This window comes from Corvus hawaiiensis, chromosome 16 (assembly GCF_020740725.1).
Source record: "Corvus hawaiiensis isolate bCorHaw1 chromosome 16, bCorHaw1.pri.cur, whole genome shotgun sequence".
NCBI lineage: Eukaryota > Metazoa > Chordata > Aves > Passeriformes > Corvidae > Corvus > Corvus hawaiiensis.
The window spans coordinates 2,137,452-2,153,784 of record NC_063228.1 but is presented as its reverse complement, the minus strand read 5'-3'; the positions used below and the strand labels follow the sequence as shown (position 1 = coordinate 2,153,784).

Here is a 16,333-nt window from a genome sequence, read left to right as displayed (position 1 = left end):
ACTTAATTCTGTTATTTTACCACCTGAGAACAAATGAATTATTTCCTGCAAGGATGTTCTCTCCCCCTGGCCTCCTAAGGCCTGCGTTCTGGTATTCCTGCTGGAAGTGGTATCCAGTAGAACATGGATAAACTCTCATGAGTAACCAAATCATGCCCTTGCTCTTTACTCTGTAAGGCTTTTCCAGAGCTTGGCAGGTATGAAAGACTCCAAACCTGAAAAACAAGATGGCAGATAACTACAATTAAAACAAACTGATAATTTTTTTCAACATCTTAATCACATTTGCAAGATAAATACACTGCTAAGTACTAGTTATGTTCTTAAATATTATCTCATTCACAGTTAAAACCTTTTCATCTTGTTGATCAGAGTAATTATCTCCTCCATACATATAAATCATTCCATGGTTTAATGTATGGAGTATTTTTATATGTTTCTTATATTTGAATCTCCAGTGTCCTGCTTGATTCTGTGGAATTTCCATATTTACTCTCTAAAAACTACAGTTGCCTGGCAGTTCTTTTTCTAGCTGCTGCTTTTCCCTGAAATGGTCTGGACTTCCTGCATAATTTGTACAAAGCTTTCCTTTCTATAAATGTCATTTTAATTTTGTTTTAGTGAAGCTGAGATATTCTGATATGAGTTAAAAAGAGATAAATTCTTCATATTCTTCAGCTAAAATAATGAAATGATGCCTTGAAACTATTAGAAAGGAGATAATATTGGTTTTTTATAAGTAATGACAGATAAATGCAGATAAATCAGTATTCTCAGAAATCTAAACTGCTAATCAGTAAAAGATGTTACTCCAGAATGCTGACCATAGGCAAAAGCAATGAGTAAAGCAGTATCTTTATCACAATGGGCTTTTGGAAGGTCTGTATTAATTCCAGAATTATACAACAGCAAAGAAAGGTGTGCTTTTACCATGCAGCACCTATGGCTACACATTTGGGGTGTCTTTCCATTCTTTCTACTGCACTTTTAATCATTTATGGAAAGCACTTAAGCAGAAATTTATCCTTGATCTAAACAAGCAGATACTAATGCATGTGTATGTTACATATGTGTTTATATATAGTTACTACCTGCAGTCAGGAAAACTACACTTTCCTATTTTATGTTAACAAAATGGTCTTTTATCTCTAGATCACATTATTACAGGTGTGCTGGGAGCATGATGAGCAAAATACTCCCTGAATGCTGCTGCAAAGCTGGTTGGACATCCTACCTTGGTTTCAGTCCAGTTTTGAACAGAAGCCTGTCCACTCACATTCAACAGTCACTTGAATAATGGGAACTCTTTAATTTCCTTACAGAGCCCCTTAGTATAAGTTTAGACACAAACTCCACCTTTGAGTTTGGAGTCTGCCTCGTTAAAACAATCTCTCCTCCCCTTCTGCTAGCAATCAACAATTGTTTAACACTTCTGTAGTACTTCTTTATCACGATAACAATAGCAACTTTTTGAGATGTCATGTGACATTCTCCCTGAATTATTGAATTTACTCTTGATGGGGCTATCTTCTGTTCTAAGTGGAAATGGCAAGGAGACACTGCTGTGCCAATAAATGTGTCAGTCATAACACAATTTAGAATAACTGGCCAAAGTAACTGTAGATTCTTCCTTACAGTGACAAGAAATTATATAACTTAACAATGTTTGTCAGATTAATTTGAAAAAAGAAGTATTGTTATTTAAACTGTGACAAGAAAAGGTGCTCTGAAAATATACCCATTTCTTCTCTAACAGCCTAATTTCTTGTAAGGACTTTATAATTAATTTTGGTGTGACTTCATTAACTCTCCATTTCAAGAAGATACTCCAGTGTATTTTCTTGATCAGTAGCAGTAGATAAAAATATTAAAATTATGTTTAACTGCAGCACCAACATCAAGCAAAGTGATATAATACCCAGTATATCACAAATGAATAATGTGTAGCTGAGAAAGAAAAAAATCAGAATTTAGTTCTCCAGGAAATAAAAAAGGTACACTTCCTTTGCATAAAAAGCTTTAATAACCTTGTTAACAATTACTTCGAGCAGTTCATGTGAGAATGTCTAAGATTAAAAAGAAATAGTAAGTTTAAAGCTTTGTAAAAAGTCTTATCAAAAGCTTTTATCAATTTAATCATTCAAATAAAGTAGCAAATGTTACCCTTTTATAAACTGGAATTCCGAGGAAATTTCTCTTAGAAGACCATCCATATGCTATAACTTTAGACATGGTGTATTTTATTTTTCTAGTTCTCAGTTGGTAAATGCTGACTCTTTTTTCCAAGATAATACACTTAAGGATGGCTGTTCTATGAAGAGCACGGTATTTGGAATGGATGCAATGAATTTCAAGGCCCTTCAGGAACATGATAGTGTCTCAGTTTGAATGGCTGGGAAGATTCACATTGACTCTGCTGTGGGTAGGGCTGCACTTTTAACCCAGACTAAATTTAATGATATTCCCATAAATCACCAAGTCCAGGCATTGTGGCTCAGCTCACGCAGGCAGATCCTCAGCTCCAGAGCTCTGATTAAGTCAACAGGGCTAGACATCAGTACTGATCTTGTGTGATTGGATTACAGGATTGGAGCTGTGATTTGTCCTACTGAAACCACTCTAAGGTACTTAGACAGATAAATCCTACTATCAGATTTCTTTTCTTATTGATTACACTTTCTGAAATAAAGAAAACCAACCAAAACCAAAAAAACCCAACTTCGCTTTCTCCATGTAGCATTCTGATAAGGTGCATGTAGGGCTGGAAGGACAACAGAAATACCTCTGGGGGAATAATAGTAGAAGTGTGATTTTCCTCTTCCACAAAAGGTTGTAAAATATTTGTGCTTTTTTTTTATTTCCTCTGAGCCCATTTCCAGTCCTTAATTAACCCCACCCTCCTTGTGTGATATGACCTATCTGACAGTTCCTGTTATAAAGGAAAATCATAGCTAGGTTGCCCCCTGTCTCAAGTTTTAATTCATACCTTCTCATCCCATGTTTCTGGCAAAATGATCTATCACTTTAAACCAAGAATATGTTCAAACACTTTTTTTTTGTAATTGGTTGGTCTTTCTGTTTTTTTCTCCATGAGTTTATTCCTTGCCTCTCAGGTTTGCATGTTAGGCTGAGAGGAATCATCTTGTGTATCCCATTATCTGATCATGGCTGGAATATCTGCTAGGAGGCAGAAGAGGCAGATCACCTGCTGAATTTAACAAGCACATGTGAATAACAATCACTGACCAGAAGTATTTTCATTTATAAAAGCATCCTTTTATACTAACTATAGTAACAATAGCCATATACAAAATGGAATCAAACCTTTGGGCAGTGCTGTTTCAATAGGGGCCTTCAGAAAAACCACTTCCTATGTGATGAAAGAGAAGCTGCTCAAAAATCCATTCTGTAATTCCTTATGGATACTTTATGAAGGTATATTAGAATTAACTGTAAATTGAGCAAGTAGCAAAAATGCTTGATGAACTGACTGTAACAAAATATCCAGTGATGAAAAACTCTGCAGACTTCTGCTTGCTAGCATTGGCAAGTAAGTAGTTTAGCTAAAGAGAAGGAAAGCAGAAGATACAGCTGTCAACTGCAAACGAATGATTATAAACCAGAAAGAAAATGTGAGGAAGAGCTCTGAAAATTATGATTGACAGTGACAACACAGACCAGACAGCTTTTATTTTAAGCAACAGATTGTTGGGAACATAACACCGTATATCAAAGTGAAGGACTTGAAACCTGCTGTAGTCTGTACAGATGTTCTCACTCAGAAAGCAGCTAGAGGGAACAGAAGATAAAAGAAGGCTGTCCAACTTCAAAAAAGGTTTGAATTTTCATTGTGTTTTGACAAGTTTTTGTGCTAATCTGTGATTTCCAGCGTGATAGAAAATTCAGCATCTACAAACCTGACCTAAAGTGGGAAACACCTGAAGGGGTACAAGCGAACCCTTAAGGAGGTGCTATACAACATCATAAAATATTTCTTGTTGTTTTAATCTTAAATGCTTTTCTGTTGAAGGAGGCAGAAATTGGAAATGCTGTAACTATTCTAGCTCTGGAGCAGGTCATACGTGCTTGCAGTCAGCATGCACTACTTGGAATGCAAGGCTGAGATCTGAGAAGCAATTTAGGAATCCCTGCTGTAGAAAAGATTTTTTATGATACAAAGCAAGACAGGATTACTGAGCTCAGAAGGGTTATTCGTGAATAACTTCCAGCTAAAGTGATTAAGGGCTTCAGCCACTAGCCCCAGAAAAAAACCAACAAAGCATCAAAAACATCCTGCTTGTCATTGCTGCTGACTTTTTGTTCAATGAGCAAGAGGTCTGTGTTGGTTTTGGTCCTTTGCCCTTGGGGACACTTTTAACAAAACATAATACTTGAAAGAATTCCAAAATGTTATTTTGGTTTTTTTCTTTTCTTTTCTTTGAACTACAAGGTTAAAGATAAATAAAGGAATATTTTGATTTGTCTAAAACATACTTGTGATAACAAATAGACAAAGCACTTCCTAACGTTCAAGACTTACAAGTACTTTTTACAAACACACCACAGTTCTTGATAACAAAAACCCCATCCAATACTTTCTTTTTAAATGGAAAGTAAAGCACTCCACTTTTAAAAAATCGTCTCTTTAAGAAATATGAGTATCTTCAGCAGAATCTTTGGTACTTGTGTTTGAGGTTTTGGGGTTTTTAAATTTTAAGCTGCTATAATATCTGCCAGAAAAAGCAAGAGCTAAGAAACATACTGAAGAGATAAATGTTGTGATGAGTGGAAATTGCTAAAAGGTTCCTCTGGCAATCTCAGATTCACAGAGAGGAAATTTGGGCTTCCGTAGAGATGAGTTGCTCTTACAGAATTTTACAGTATGAGATGAACAAAGAGACTACCACAGAGTCATAGGCCACCAGCTTGAATCCAACTTCAAAGCCTTTCAGATCCTAATAGGAAGAGATTTGGATATGCACACAGTAGCATGTCTATTTCTCAGTATTCAGAGTTCCTTAGCATTCCCCATTGCAGGTATCATGCCCAATTATATAAATGTATATAAAACTACTGGTAAACCATCTGAAAGAGATGACAACATGAGTAATTAAGGCTGTAACATATTACGGTCACAGTGGGTGGCTGGAACATCCTGGAGACCCAAAGGTTACAATGTACTACTTCAGGATCTGCCACACAAATTCCAAAAGCCATGAGGAACCTACAGTGATGTGCAGGGAGCACTGATAACACTTTCTTAACCATGGAGATCTAACCACATGCCAAAACCTTACAGAACTTTATTAGATTATTATATTCAGTTTTGTCCCCCCTCCTTTTTTCCTGTTTAAATGCTTGTTTTGAGGGACAATATGATCTCAGCACTCATCATTAAGAGAAATAGTACATATTAATTCTGTACTTAAAGGATCAGCCTTTTCTTCAGGGTTGCCAATACCAGTTCTTTTCAGAATACAGCCCATAACAATAACATACTTCCTCAAAACGTATCACTTGTGGCAGCAAAGGACCCCCAGATCAAACACAAACTTAAGTTTTTTGAGTTTAGAATCAAAATGCCACCTGATAGCAGCTTTCAGAAGAGACATCTCTGAAGGGTGAGTGGCTCCTGTTTTAGTATGGTTTTTTTAATGTTCAACATTAAGCAGAGGGTACATGTTTATTCTGCTCCATTAATGGGAATATTTCATTCAGCAAAAACAAGAGCTCTGGCATATCTGTTAATATCTTGGTGATTTTAACTGTGCAGAGAAACACCCAGCAATGTTTATCCTCAATGATGCAAGAGAGGGGCTATGGCCATTACATGTATTTACCATGGTTTGCTTTCCCCTTTAAAATGAAACTGTGCTGCAAGACTGGAGCTAGTTAGTTAGGAAATACCTTGGAATTACGTTGAAAGTAACTGGCTTGTTAAGGTTTCTCACCAAAAAAAAAAGTGTGCAAAAAGAATGCTTATGAATGAATAATGTGGCTAACATCATTAAGCTAGCCTTGAGTTCAAATACCAAATCCCCAAGGTCAGGTATAAGCACCGAGCCCTTTTATTCTCACAGAGGTTTTAAATTTGCTTTGTTTCTGTAAACACAGATCTCTCAAAGTGTACCTCTGAAAAAGGCACTCACTGTCTGACTTTATATTGTCAGAAACACAATCTCCTTAAGTACATCCATACAATTTATACAATGAAAAATTGCAGTGAGAAGTACCAAAACCACCTCGTGTCTTTTAAAAAAGATTTTTATTTCTGTTTTTAAATAGCTTGACAAAACCCATCCATTGGTACTCTGAGTTCAGTTGTAAACAGTTACAATACATTACTGCTGTGTATTGATTTTGTACATTAACCTATTTGCAGTGACAATCCATAAGACAAGTCAAACTGAAATGCACTGTACTAAGAAGTACTAACAATGCTGTAACTCAACATACTCCAAAGACTGATGTGTAACTCCCTCCTGTGGTGTGAGCGAGCAGCATCGCAGTCAAGAGCTTCTGGCAGCTTGGGGAGCACTCCCGATATTCAAAAGTCTGTATTCAGGTTTCAAGTCTACTATGGAAACTTCTCTCCCAAGTTAAAAGTGTCACAATACATTTTAAAAATACATACAAAGTTGTAAACATCTTTCTCTGGAACTAAAAAAAAAAAAAAAAAAAAAAAGGTTTGTGCCAGCCTTCTCCACCTCCCACATTGCAATAAAAAAAATAAGAAGAATTAAAAAAAATAGGGCCAAAGACCAAGGCCATAGACTAAAATTGTTCTGCAGGGATGACATCACAGTTTACAGGAAGTATTGAGTATCAGCATTGAAAATTAGTCACTATCAGGCAGCAGAACCCATTTTCAAGAAATGGTTTCACTCAACTTCAAGTGATGAATCAGGCACTGAATATTAGACTTCCCTACTTTTAAGAACAAAAGCTTGAATTACATTTAGGTGTAATGTTTGATAATAGCTAAAATTGACTACAAACAGAAAATTAAACACTGCTACTTTTGCAATTTTGGTTTTGACCACTTTTGCTATCAGGTTTATACGGATCTTCCATGAAGAAGGAAGGAATTTGCAAAACAGACTACAAATACATAGAGATCACAGAAATAAAATGGACCTTTTCAAGGCAGATTTACTTTGTGGAAACCTCTCTGGTCATTTTCTAAAATGTTTTAGCTTTTAAATTTATTTCATCATTAACAATGAAATAACCATCTTAGGCTGAATCCTGTATCACTAATTCCAAAAAGACTAAGGTAATTGAGATTTTTGGAGGCAGTAGAGGATTAATTTCGAAGTACAATAGGATTTGCTTTTACCAGTGCAGGCTGGTAAAGGATAACATTATTCTAGCACTTCTGCATTTATTATTTTATTTTCACACTGTCAGGAGATTGATATCTATGACCCTGTAATTTAAGTATGAGAGTTGATAATAAGTATCAGTATTTTCATAGGCAACATTGGTTTATTTTAAAGTTCTATCAAATGCATCTCTTCCATGAAGATTAGAGGCTCTGCAGTCTAAAAAGGATTCCCCCTGCCCTCAGTTACTGCCTGTGCATCACAGAAAAGTGTCAGAACACATTTTATTCTGTGCACTCTTAGGGGAAAAAAAAAAGGTTTCAAAATATTCACGTGAATGTACTCTTTAATTTTTTGAGAAGTTACACTATTTAAGTTCTGACCTTACTGTATTTTGTAAGCCCCAAATTCTAGCTGCAATTCTCAGCTGACAGAGGTACCACACATGCAAATTAAATATTGGATTTTAATTAAAGCAGCTGTTTTGAAGAGGAAAAAAAGCAGAAATATGTCCCATTGACTACATATTGCTCTGCCGGTTATACTACCTGTCATACACCCTAATGAGAGACTAGGACTCTTACATCTCTTCATGGTTTCTGTCAATTTGTTGTGCATAATTAATTATAGGACACTGTTTCTGAGGTGGAACAAAATATCAGCATATGCTTATGCTGAGAAATCATAGGGACAGGAATATATGTAAGACCAGGCCATAAAAACAAAAGTAGCAACCTGACAATAAGATGATATATTAGGAGAGTACATACAGGCTTGTTTCTTCCAAAAATTAAATGTGTATACCTATAAAGGGCAAAGGTGGAGAGAAGGAGAAAGGAAGCAAACTTTGGCAAAGTTTAAGAAAGTGCAGTCTTTATAATCCTAAAAATAACTTTCAGAAAAAGAGAAATAAACCACAGACAAACAGACAAACCACCAAACCTCAAACAGCAACAAAACCAAACTCAACACTGAAAAAGCAAAAGGCTAAAAAATGTCTACAGCTAGAACTGTCTCCTGTGCAGGATGATGCAAACACACGATTGCTCGGATTGCACTGGCTAAAACCACACGGAGAAGTAACACCACCGTCTCTGCTGCTTTTTGCACTGCAGTGTCAGAAAGTAAAGAAGCATTTGCATAAGCATCCCAACATCATACTGTAGTAAAACACTTTTTATCTACATGCAGAGCTCTGTGCACACACATTTAAAAGTATATTTTCTTCTCAAAGCAGTATACCATATAGTAAATTTTCACTCGAGTGTAACTACTAGGAAATTCTCTAAATATTGAGTATCTTCTTCTTTTCTAAAGGCAGAAATAAAACTCTGCTATGTAGTGCAGGAAGGATCTAGACACTAATCAATGAAATTTTAGAAAGCACAAGTTGTTTAGTAGAACCCTGGCATTTTGCTTAGAAATAACCTCTTTTTAGAGCAGGATGAGAGACAAAATACAGAAATACAAAGGCAACTCCTGGTTGAGTATAAAGGTCCCTTACCCCCTACTAAGAATGTTATTTTTCTGTACTATAATAATCATCTGAGCCAGTCTCAGCCCTAACAGCACATTAACTCAGAAAATTTTCCACATTGGGTGTAGTGAAGCCATGAAACTCCACACAAACTGGTTCTTGGCCAGGATACCTTCCATCTTTTGAGATGAGTTAGTATCAAAACATCTATAGGAAGAAAACAATGGTATAAACCATATAGTGTTAGATTTATCTATAGTTTCAAAGGATGGATGCCATCCTTCAGGTTCCCTATTCTCCCTCCAGACAGGAAAAGCCATTTAAACATTGTCAGGGCAGACAGTTCTTTTACTGCAAGAACAGCGCTTTCAATCAATCCATGGCCTCCCCAGATTTAAAGTGCAGTATATTACATGAGATTTTAACATACCAAACTATCCTTTATTTGAATTTCAGAAGGAATGTTCAAGTTAAAATTACCCTTTAGGTTTTAAGCAATAAAATTCAAGGCAAGGTATATAAACTGTCTTAAAATGGATTAAATCCACTCACTTAAGACTTATTCTTTGTATCTTATGTTCAATAGACATATAATACACAACAACCATCCATCATTTCACTTAGCTGTGTTGTATTTAAAGTGATCCTGTAATAAGTGATGAAAGGCCACGCACTCAAACAAGACTTTTCTTAAAACAGGACTGTGATACGTAACACAGTTCAACATTCCAGGATCTCCTCCTGCATAGGCTTGTCATCAATAAGGAGAAAACCCTTGGCACTCTGCTGTACACACATTTAAATTCTAGTTTACTGGTGGTGTCTCTCATGTTTCATTCCCCCCCCCCCCCCTTTAAAATCACAATGAAAAATAGGAGCATTAAAAACTGGATTCATGGTTTTATGCCTTTAGCTACTCCTTTTGCCCATTAACCTGACAGTCTCAGCTGCAAGTTCTTGTATGTAACTGTGGTTCCCAAAACATGAAGTGTCCAAATGACATACAGCAGAGAATGTTCCAGGCCAAACCAGTCAGCTGCACAAACAGGGTCTCAAGTAACAACTGCAGGTACAGCTGTGCCAATTGATCCTTTGTACAGAAGTCCAAGCACTCAACTTTTGGGTGCAGGACTGTGTTCATGCACAACTTAAGGTAAGGCTCACCATACAGGGAGAGTATGGCTGTACCTATGGAGCTGCTTAGAGAGGTTAACATGGAGTTGCACAATGTTGCTCACGTCTTTAGCAATCAAGCCAGCTTTAACAGGCTCCAACCCCTCCCCTCCCTGCCTTCATTCCTCTGCCCTCAGCTCTGCCAAGTGGTTTTTTGAGTCAAGATACAGGCAGACAGCAGCTTAACACCGTAACTCCACGCCACAGACATTTGGAGAAGAGCCTTTTTTTCTGGTGTTCTGGGATTTCATATCCACATCACTTCAAGAATCCTGAACCTCTGCAATACCACGTGTTAATACTACTCACTGCAAGACTGATAAATTCCAGCAGTGGAGATGAGAGTGAATGGCTTGACTAAGAGGGAACTGTTGCTGTCAATACTTACTGTACTTACAATACATAATCCAGTATTATTTTGGGGCTTTTGCGCACTTCATAACAGGTAATTGCATGGTCAAAAGTCTACAAGTTAAACAATCATTTAAATACCAGGGAAAAAGTTATCTTCTAAATTAAAGTAAGTGGCCTTTCATCTCTTTTAGCATCCAAAAGAAACAATCAGCCAATGGGGATAATGAAAACACAACATATCATTTAACATAAAAAGTAATAGATCTTATTTTCAGTACTCAAATAAGATTAAAAGTTTCCAGCATTTCTCCCTGTAATACTGATAACCAGCATCTCACCTTCGTAATCAATGACTTCTCTACACATGTGTGCTAACAGCCCAATAAACACCACACTGGGAATTCTACTGGCTTTCCAGGTAAGTTCAGTTTAAACTCAATGCAACATCACGTTCCCTCTTTCCAAGATGAAGCAAGACCAGCTGGCAAAAAGGATACCTAGTGTGTGAATCACTGGCATGGCTTTACTCCACATTGAGTCCTCACTTTTAAGTCAGGGTAAAGGGGAAGCTGAAAATGCATCCTAACTCACACACCAACACCTCCCTCTTTACGTGAGCCTTTAAAGCACATTAAGCCCATCTACAGCAATGTCTCTGTTGAGAATTTTGGACATTGAATCCAAAGTTTCACCTACTGCACAATGAGTTACTTCACTGAAGTGCCAACAGAAGCCTGTTCCTCAAAATGCTATTCACCAGCAGCTCTATGGAGTCCAGCACTTTTGCCCCATTCTTTGGCAAACCTCATTGTTAGAAGCCTGTCCCAAAGCCAAAGTGAATAGGCCCAGAAGTTATTAATGTACTTCAGCAATAACAATCCCTTTTTCAAGGAAAAAAAAATTGTTTTAGAAAGTTTACAGTGTCTATTGTAGCACAATAAAGCTCACAAGATATTGTTAAAACAGAGCAGTGAACACTGCTGAGAATTATGCTGCACTGAAGACCACCCTCCCAACAGCTTTCCAGTTCCAAGTGTTTTAAGGACTGATATATTAGTTGCTGTTGGATTCAGAGCAGGAATTCAATTCTACAAGAAACAAGTTTCATTGGAAATGGTTATAAATAGTACTAGCCAGAACACTCCACCAATACAAACTCTAAAGAAAACAAAGGATCTGTGCTAATCAAATTGGGTTCTAGTTTAGTTTAACAGCAGACCTGCAGAAGTCCCAAAGAGTCTGAAGATTATGAAGTTCTTTACTCAGATGCAGCTATTCCTTACAAAAAAAAAAGTCCCTATTGTTCTAACAGCTAGTTTAACCAGCAATTACACAACTATAATTTTTACTTTACCTATCTACTTTTCACTAAAACCTGAACTGTAACCTTGTCTCTTATTTTCTGCTAATATTAAAAAAAGTAGTTACTAAAATCTCTGTATTTTTTTACCTTCACTACTGCACACCAGAGACCTGCTAGTGCAAAAGCTAGCACAGAGATCACTAGCTGTATGATGTGAAAAGTATTAGTCACATATTGTATATTCAAAAGCATTTGCTCGTATCCAAGTGTTTGCTCTGAAGATACAAGGTTTAAGTAACAAAGAGAAAAACATGGTTTCTGGTTGTTTATGAGTCCCACAGCATAGTTGTTCTTAGAACAGGGATCAAGAAGTCCACCAAGCTCCAATGCTTTAAAAAATGCAAACTGCAATTCATTCTCTTTGCCACTGCTCATTTCTAATTCCAGAAACCACAGGTTTTTATTATACTGCAAATTTCCCAGCCAGAATTGTGCAAAACATACAAAGTTGTCTCCTGGGCAGCGTGAGCTGAAGTCTCCAGAAATGCTACAAGCTTCTTCCAGCCAGCCTGTTACTGAGATACCATCGATGCAGTGAGAAACCCTATCGAGACTGTCTTTCCCAGAAGAAAAATGCAGATGAAATGAATCCTTCCAAGGAGCAGCTGCACTTGAGTTCGTCCCTGCTGATTCACTGAAGCTCAGAGGCATTTCCTTGCCACCAGAAGGCAGAGGTATATTATTAAAGAGAGAACAATTCCCGATGTTATATAATTCTTGTAAACTGCTACGATGATTTTGAGAACTGTCCAACGTGGAATGCACATGTGTCAGATGAGCTGCTGGCTTGTGATGATCTGGGCCATCGTCACGTACTCGTTTCTGGGTAAAATCTTCTTTCTTCATAGTCCTAGAGCACACGAGCACAGCTTTGCTGCTTCACAACAGGCTGGATTTGAAGAAGAGTGTGACTGACTAGTTGCAGCATACAGTGCAAGCAGCACACCAAATCACAAGTTAATGGATCTCAATATGGACCTAAAGATAAAGAATGCAGGAAATTATTACACTGATACCCCAGTTTCCTAGTTCCCACTATAAAGAACCAAAAATAATTCAAAATCTTTCACAGAAAGAATAACCCAGCTACAGAAAGTAACAGTTGTCCCAACAGACAAATCTCCCTACAGGCTGCTTGAGCACATCCAGAGGGCTAGGAAGTATACTCAAACACCAGCCGCCTTCTGTAGTTTCAGTTTAATCTCCTACAAGCTCTCTTTTGGTGACAGGCATGAAAGTGAGTCAGCAAACGAGCAGCCAGAGAGATTCGCTGTGTAACAGCAGCATTTCCCTTAACCAATAGAAACACAGGCTGGGACTGATTAGAGGCTCAGCATGAAAGGTTAATATTAAAGTCATCCTCCTGTAAACAGAAGTGCAAGCTGAAATCAGACACACAACACTGGAAATCAACAATGTACCAAGAACAGCTTCCTGGAGGGGAGGGAACTGGTCAGACTGGCTGCCCCAGCACAGTTAGCAGGTATCAGCTGTAGCACAGTCAAAGGACTGTGCCAACACTGATTACCAGCAAAGACAAGGCTTTTTCAGCTACCAGGGTTACTAAGCTACGTGTACCACTCCTGGCCATGTGGCTTCTTTTCAAGCTTCAGAACTGTAGGGCAAATTCCCAAAACAAAAATAGGATATGCCATACTTTGACCTCTTCCCATTTCAAATTATCTTTTACAAGTAACAAACTCCAACCAGACTTGTCTTTCAATACTTGGCCACCGGCCAGATGTCAAAACTTTCATTACAGCTATGTTTACGAAGAGTGCCAATCCTTGGCTAGAAGAGATGTTTGTAGTGACAGTGCATAGCCTGCTTCTGTTGCCAGTTAAGTTAAAAGTAAATCTTTCATTTCATCACAAAAACAATGAAACTTCTACCCTACAACAGGTCAAAGCTGCGTTAGAGAGTTCCATGTTTTGTAGAAACAGGTTCAAAACTGGAGATACAAATTAAATCTGAACCATCTTTTTCATGCAGTAACATTGGTATTTAAAACTGGCTGCGTTTTCTCTGCCGCAACTGTTCTTGATTAAAAAAAAAAAAAAAAAATAGATGAAGGAAATTGTTTTCTTCGCTCCTTGGTGTCAGGAGCGCGCTATCAAAGTGCACATATTCACAGTTTATTCCCAGTATTTAAGTCAGCTATGTCTTAGGAACAGGAAGGCGACACGTTTGCTGCTAACACGCAGAGCGAGGAGCACAGCGGGGCACTCACAGCTGGCCACCGACGAGGGCAAGGCTCCGGGGCTGCAGCACAACCCAGGAGACATCGCCCGGGGTGACACAGGGCAGGGCACAGCCCCCGCCCCGGCGCGGGGACGAGCACTCGTCCGGCCGAGCTCCGCCGTTATTCGGGGCAGCGGCCGCGAACCAGCCCCGGGCCCGGCCGCTGACACCGGGACGCGAGCCCGCCCCGGCCCCGCCGCCCCCGCCCACCTGCAGCCGCACGTTGAGCATCATGGAGGCGACGATGTAGAGGTAGGGGAAGTTGATGCGGAGCTTCCAGGCCAGGTCGAAGAAGATGAGAAGGGTCCTGGTAAGCCCCTTGCAGAACACGCCGTAGGACCTGGCCGCGGCCGACTGGGAGAGCCTGGCAGCGAGCGCGGACAGAGCCGCCGCCATAAACCCGCCCCCGCTCCCGCGGCCGCGCCGCGCCCGGGCGCCGCCGCCGCCGCCTCCTCCTCGCGCTGCGCGTGCCCGCCGGGCGGGGCGCGCGGCCGGGCGTCACCACCGCGCGTGCGCCGGGCCGCGCCGGGCTGCGGCAGCGCGCGGCTCTGCTCGCTGCGCACGCGCAGGGGGCGGGGCGCGGTGGCCGCGGGAGCGGCCCCGCCCTCGCGAGCCGCCCTCACGAGCCGCCGCCCCGCCCCTCGCCGCGGAGCGGGGCGGAGAGCTGGGAGCGCATGGAGAGCTCACCGAATTACCGCAGGGATCGTCGATTCCTAGTCCTAGACCAGCACAGGACACTCCTCGAGAATCCCGCGATGTGCCTGAGAGCGTTGTCCGGACACTTCTTGAACTCTTGTCAGGTTTGGTGCTGCGACCACTTCCCTGGGAGTCTGTTCCAGCCCAGCCACCCTCCTGGGGAAGAGCCTTCTACTGATACCCAACTTTAGCCTCCCCATTTTCTGAGGGCGTGACCGAGGTGTGCGCTCTGGCCTGCTCAGTGACAGCTGCGTGGGCCACGGATGTCATAGAATCATAGAATGGTTTGGGTTGGAAGGACCTTACAGCCCATCCAGTTGCACCCCCTGCCGTGGGCAGGGACACCTTCCACTATCCCAGCTTGCTCCAAGCCCCGTCCAACTTGGCCTTGGACACTACCAAGGATGGGGCAGCCACGGCTTCTCTGGGCAACCTGTGCCAGGGCCCACCCTCACATGGGGGAATTTTCTCCTAACGTCTAAAGCAACTCTCAGCCAGTGGGAAATGTCAGTAATGGTTTCTGGGTTTGGGTGTGCTTTTTTGTAATTTCGTTGTTTACACAGTCAGGTGATGAATTCAGTGAGCCAGCTACTGTCACAAGGAAATACTTGCTATGCCTTTCCAGCTAATACTTGAGTTACATAGTGAATTAAAAATACACTGTTCAGGCGCAGGTTACACACAAGATTTTAAAAACATTTTGCGAGCATTTCCTAGGAAGGTCTTTGAGATAAATTACCATCATGACACTTTTCAAGTAGGCGAAAATATCCCAAAAGATGAACAGTGGACCAATATAATATTTGGACATGGCCCCATTTTTTTTCCCTAGAACTGTTCTTTATAGTTTCCATTCAATCAACTTTCAGTAACTGAAATGAAACAGAAAAATCAATACATTGATCTAAATGCCTTATAAAATACTGTTTTATTGCCACAGAATCAAGCTGATGCATAGAGAAAGAATAATTCCAGAACAGGACATTTAGCAGCTTTCCATTATTAACTGGAAAACAAGGTAGGATACACAAAGGTTAAATCAGGAAGCTGATTAACTAGATGTCTGCCAGAGTCTCATTAGTTCTGGCTCATGTTGCATGTTGAAACAGATGCGACACAGTATCAATTTTAAAATTTCGATTTAAATTACTTTCTACACTAAAATAGGCAATATAATTGCTAAATTAGGTCATAATGACAAGTTAGCATCAGTGTTTTTTCATTAAATAGTGAGATTGATAAAACACTCTAGCTTTCCAACAAAGAAATTAGCAGATAATGCAGTTGGATACCAGTTGAAGAGATATACCAGATTTTGTCACATTGAGATTTGGAAATTAGCTAATTATTTTGATAGTGAAACTAAACCTCAAAGGCATCCCCCACTTCTTCTTTTGATTTCAGCTCTCTCATGGTGGTAAAATCATTTTCAATTTAGCTAAAACACTGATTACTTTAGTATGCAGAAGTCCAAAACTATTGACATGCAGTTTGCAGCTGATGCCTGTAGAGATCATTTTCCATCACTTTAATGCCATTATCTCTTTTTTGATTCTCAACCCTGACTTGTGTTTTTCTGTTGCATCAGAGAACATCTTTATCTTTTGTAAACCGTTCATGATTTATTTCATTTTACCTAAAATTTCTTCTTGCGTATTCAAATATTCCTCTATTCAAAGAGAAAACATTGTGAGTCAACATTAC

The 16,333-nt window shown here is 39.6% G+C and overlaps 1 protein-coding gene across 1 annotated transcript; it reads right to left on the bottom strand.

Moving 5' to 3' along the window:
- Positions 1 to 6,246: 6,246 nt before the first annotated feature.
- Positions 6,247 to 14,361, bottom strand: LOC125334049 (small integral membrane protein 10-like protein 2A). The gene is made up of 2 exons (XM_048320483.1): positions 14,144 to 14,361; positions 6,247 to 12,670 (listed from the first exon to the last, which is right to left on the bottom strand). The coding sequence occupies exons 1-2, from the start codon at positions 14,327 to 14,329 to the stop codon at positions 12,650 to 12,652; spliced, it is 207 nt and encodes a 68-aa protein (XP_048176440.1). The 5' UTR covers positions 14,330 to 14,361; the 3' UTR covers positions 6,247 to 12,649.
- Positions 14,362 to 16,333: the final 1,972 nt, after the last annotated feature.

Bases quoted from the DNA above. Each gene is read 5' to 3' on its own strand.
- LOC125334049 (XM_048320483.1), bottom strand. From the start codon at position 14,329: ATGGCGGCGGCTCTGTCCGCGCTCGCTGCCAGGCTCTCCCAGTCGGCC. The intron at 12,671-14,143 runs GTGGGCGGGGGC...CTTTATCTTTAG, and splicing joins TGCTCAACGTGCGGCTGCAG to GTCCATATTGAGATCCATTA.